The sequence below is a fragment of the Rhipicephalus sanguineus genome, chromosome 9 (genome assembly GCF_013339695.2).
Source record: "Rhipicephalus sanguineus isolate Rsan-2018 chromosome 9, BIME_Rsan_1.4, whole genome shotgun sequence".
Classification (NCBI taxonomy): domain Eukaryota; kingdom Metazoa; phylum Arthropoda; class Arachnida; order Ixodida; family Ixodidae; genus Rhipicephalus; species Rhipicephalus sanguineus.
The window spans coordinates 53,059,062-53,063,316 of record NC_051184.2 but is presented as its reverse complement, the minus strand read 5'-3'; the positions used below and the strand labels follow the sequence as shown (position 1 = coordinate 53,063,316).

Sequence of the window (4,255 nt, the reverse complement as noted above, 5' to 3'; positions counted from 1 at the left end):
GAATCGTCCAGTTTCGCTGTTTCAAGGCTTGCGCGGCTTAGTGCTTCGTGCAAGCTTTGTCAACGTTTTTTTTTCTTTCATCCATTTTGAAGCATGTTGTCCTTTGGACTCAACCAATGTGGTGTGGAGGGGCGCCGAGATGAAACTTTGCCCCCGCCCCCCTAATTAGGAAACCTGCGCACGCCTACTACTGCTACTACAACTGCTGCTGCTGCCACTACTACTACTACTACTACTACTACTACTACTACTACTACTACTACTACTATGACGACGACGTCGGGCGACGGCACAAGGTAGACTAAGACAACTTCGCTGTAAAAACACGTTTTAAAAAATCTGTACTGTTTTAAAACAGACAGATTTTCGTTCGACAGATCCCCGAGGCTAAGCTTTTCCTTGCCTGTATATTCCCATTTTATTTTAGCCGTGTTTGCAAAACCGTTCCACAATCGTGGCTTTCGCTGTGGGCAAACACAATTTGTAGCGACAACCCACGGACCTGTCACATCGCCGGCGCTGCAGCACTCCGTGGCGCGTGCAAACTACCGACGGTGACCGTTCGTCTTTATTCGAACCTGTGGCATCGAGCGCTCCATCGCCGATCGATTCAGAGGAAGTCCAACTCTTCGAAGACGTGCTCGGCGTACATTTCGCGCGCCATGCTGACCAGTCCGTAGCACAGGATGAAATAGATGAGCACGAACACGGCCGATATCATGACGGCCAGCTTCTTCTTCTGCACCGACGTGCGGAACAGGTACCAGGGCGCCTCCTGGATGTCGGTCTGCGTCGCCATCGAGTACAGCGTCGGCGTCGTGGGCAGCGTCTGCGAGTACCTGTCTTTCGTCGAGGACTTCTTGGACGTCGACGCTGCCGCGTCGGTCTGGACCCCCTGGTCCACCGTGGGCACGCGCTGGCGCGGCTCCGCGGTCGTCTTCCCACCGGAAGAGGGTTGCACGACTGTGTCGGCGGGAGCGGTGACGTCGGCTTGCACGCTCGCGTCCGCAACGTCCAACGTCTTGGTCACGGTCGACTTGGAACCGACTTCGAGGGGGCTTCCTTCTGCGACGCCTTGCTGTTCGTCCCCGGCGCGGCTCGCTGTCGGGTCCTTGGAGTTGCGATTCGGATCTTGGGGAATGCCGTTTCGGCTATTCGGAGTGCCCGAACGGTTTGCGGGGTCCTTGCTGTTGCTGCCGCTGGTCGGGTGGTTCTGAGCCATACGGGCGGCGTCGTCTTTCGGGGCTCCGTGGTCTTCTGCAGTGAGGGTCTCGGCGGCGTCCCGCTGTAGCAACCGAGAGCGGACCGCGGACGACGCGAGCCGCGACGGGATGACGTCGTTCTCGGCGGCTGCTGCTGCTTCGACGTGCGGCGGCTCGTTTTTCAGTTCCGGCAGGGCGCTCACGTGCTCTCCGGCTGCCTTAACCTGTGAATTCGGGAATTGAAGAGGAGAAGCGAATAAGGCAGCTGATATCTCGCGCACTGGTTGTGGTTCGGGGAACGAGGGGGGGGAGGGGGGGATTACAGTGCAGGTATATATAGGCGTGCGCAGGATCCTCCGTTGGAGCCCCCCCCCCCCTTTCTTGTCAGTGCAGTGCTATTTACTGCAGCCTTGGCCTTAGGTAGTCTATTCGAATTATTGTGCTCGACTGTCGACCCGATGGTCACGGGGTCAAATCTCGGCAGCATTTCGATGGATGCGAAATGCTGCAAGCCCGTCTACTTCCCAGGTGGAAATGTGTAGCTGGGAATCTAGCTATAGTTTCAACTGGTATTAGCTGGGATCACCTGGTTTCAGCTGTAAACTAACTGGTCCCAGTTGCTGGCCAACTGGTCCCAGCAATGGAAGCAACTGGTTCCATTTACAAGCCAACTGGGAACTAACTGCACCATGACCATGCAGCTCTGCTGGGAGGTGCACGTTAAAGGAGCGAAATTTCCGGAGCCCTCCACTACGGCGTCCCTCCGATCATCGTGGTTTTGGAACCTAAAACCCGAACAGTTATTATTAATCCATAGTGCTCTTTAGCACAAAACAAGACAGACGACACGACGCTTTGTATTACTAACTTTCTGTCGCTGTCAAGCCACCGGACAGTCACCTGTCTGTGTACCTGGTCTGGCTCGCGGAGCGGCTTCCAGACGACGCCGTCGTCCAGCCTGATGGCCTCGGCCTGGTCGTCCACGCGGGCGACCGCCTCGTTCAGCAGGTGGCCCACCAGCTCCGGAAGAAGCATCGCGGGATCGGCATCTTCGACGACGTCCTCATGGTGACGCACAGCAGCAGCGGCCGCCGACGACGACCCGGCGGACTGCTGGAGCACGCGGCGGCGAGACATGACTCCGGCGGCGGCGACGACTCCTACGCGCAGCAGTACGGCCACCGTGTACACCAGCGACGGTGGAGGCCAGGCGACCATGCCCCGCCCGGGGGTCAGGGTCGAAGACGCGGTGGGACGGCCCTCGAAGAGGCCAACCACGCCATGTCACTGTACGAAGTCTGGCCTCTTCACCGCGCAGTGGGGACCCCGCGGCGGCCTGCAGCAGCTGAGGCCGCGTGTAGTCTTGAGCGGCCCGGAGCTTCGCTTCGCTCCCCGCACGACCGCCGGCGGCCGAAGCGCGTGGTCCTCGAGCTTCGGAACACGGTACTTGATGACAATGATGGTCGATTATGTGATGGCACTCACCCACTAAGAGGGATAGTCCAAGAACCGGGCGGTTGGAGGTTTACATAAGGACATATCGTGTTAAGAGAAACTGCAATTGTAACGCGTCTGTGCGGTTGACGTATATATAGCTGTATGGCACAAAAATGCAGTTGTGAACGGCGGCGCGGCTGGGTTTTCGCTCATTAAAAGCGTGCAGTACGCTTGCAAAAAGCTGCGTTAGGCCACGCGCACTACTGAGCATTAGCTGAAGATGCTTATCGTAATAGGGCTCTTAGCGATTAAGTCGTACTGGCACGTTTGCCCCGTGCCCCTTGCCTTATAACGCCTCCGTCCATATCCGTTGCTTATCCGAGACCGAAAGGATTGCCGCACTCGCGCCCTGACAGTTGACACCGTTTGATTTTCCGTACGTTTCGCCGCATAACAATTTTGTATTGCGGCAAAGCTGACTTTTGGAATCCGCTGGGGCCACAAAATTAACTCGCGATCGACTCGCGAAAGTGCTGGTTCGAGCCCGAGTTGATCAATGCGGCAGCGGTGGTGGCCGCGCCTATATTCCCATCGTTAGTATGTTAACGATGTACGTTAACAATGACTTCAAGTTCAAATTTTGGTTCTCTCTGAGCGCTTCTGGACAGCTAACGCCATATAAAGGGTAAAAGAGGCAGTATTTTAACGCGATAGCGTTAAATAGCTCGTTTCGCAGAAATTCTGGTGTCGGTGTCTTTGTCAGCGTCGTTGGTTGTGAGAGAAAATCAACGTTGTCCGTGACCAAAAACTCGAGAAAGATGCAAATAAAATAAATAATAGAAGAAATTCGGCAGATCCCACGCCTTGCGGGAATCGCGGTTTCGTGCGAAGCAGTAACCGAGTAGATCTAGGCTGCATTTTTTGGCTTTGAGCCAAGCGTTACGAGGCTAGAGTAACCGACCGTCTCGGATTTCGCGGGACTGTCCCGACATTCTATTGGCCTCGAGAGCTTGGAGTGGCGCAGTTAAGATCTGTCCAGGCTGGTAGGAGGCTAGGCGTTCCCGCTACTAGGGATGCCTCTTCCTTATCGTCCGGAGATACCTTGCAACCAGGGAGGCCAACTTCCAAAAAAAAAACTGTTTATTAGAAGCAAAAAGGCAAGATCAGATCAGATCAACATACATGACTATCCAGCGGCGGCCGATGCCCGGCTCGCGCTCCCCTGCATTCACATACACACCCGTTAATAAACACTCGCGATGTGGGGCGGAACCATTGTTTAAACTCCTCACTCAATTTCGACCAATGAGTGCGTCATAACGTATGATAGAAAAAGAGGCGGGGCACCTTCAGTGTACATTACCAGCACTTACAGTTCCCATGGAACACCACTAAATGTCTTTCACGCCAATGCGAGGTGACTCTCACAAGCTTTCGCTGTAGAGTTCCCCGGTTAAATTATTACCTGCATAAATCTGGCTTTTCCTTAACAAATCTATGTGCAGTTTGCAATGAACCAGAAACAATAGATCACTTTTTTCTATCATGCCGCCGTTTCGCCTCACTCCGTAGAATGTTTCTGGAAATGCCGACTGGTAGGCTGGGCTTACTATTTA

General features: G+C 54.7%; 1 protein-coding gene across 1 annotated transcript; it reads right to left on the bottom strand.

Moving 5' to 3' along the window:
* Positions 1–384: 384 nt before the first annotated feature.
* On the bottom strand, positions 385–2,784 carry LOC119405146 (uncharacterized). The gene is made up of 2 exons (XM_037671945.2): positions 2,115–2,784; positions 385–1,426 (listed from the first exon to the last, which is right to left on the bottom strand). Exons 1-2 carry the CDS (start codon positions 2,418–2,420, stop codon positions 611–613), a joined length of 1,122 nt encoding a protein of 373 aa, XP_037527873.1. The 5' UTR covers positions 2,421–2,784; the 3' UTR covers positions 385–610.
* Between the last annotated feature and the right edge of the window lie 1,471 nt (positions 2,785–4,255).

Excerpts from the sequence above, each read along its gene's own strand:
- LOC119405146 (XM_037671945.2), bottom strand. The coding sequence starts at position 2,420 with ATGGTCGCCTGGCCTCCACCGTCGCTGGTGTACACGGTGGCCGTACTG. Across the intron at positions 1,427-2,114 it reads CGCTCCGCGAGCCAGACCAG|GTTAAGGCAGCCGGAGAGCA; the intron begins GTACACAGACAG and ends CCGAATTCACAG.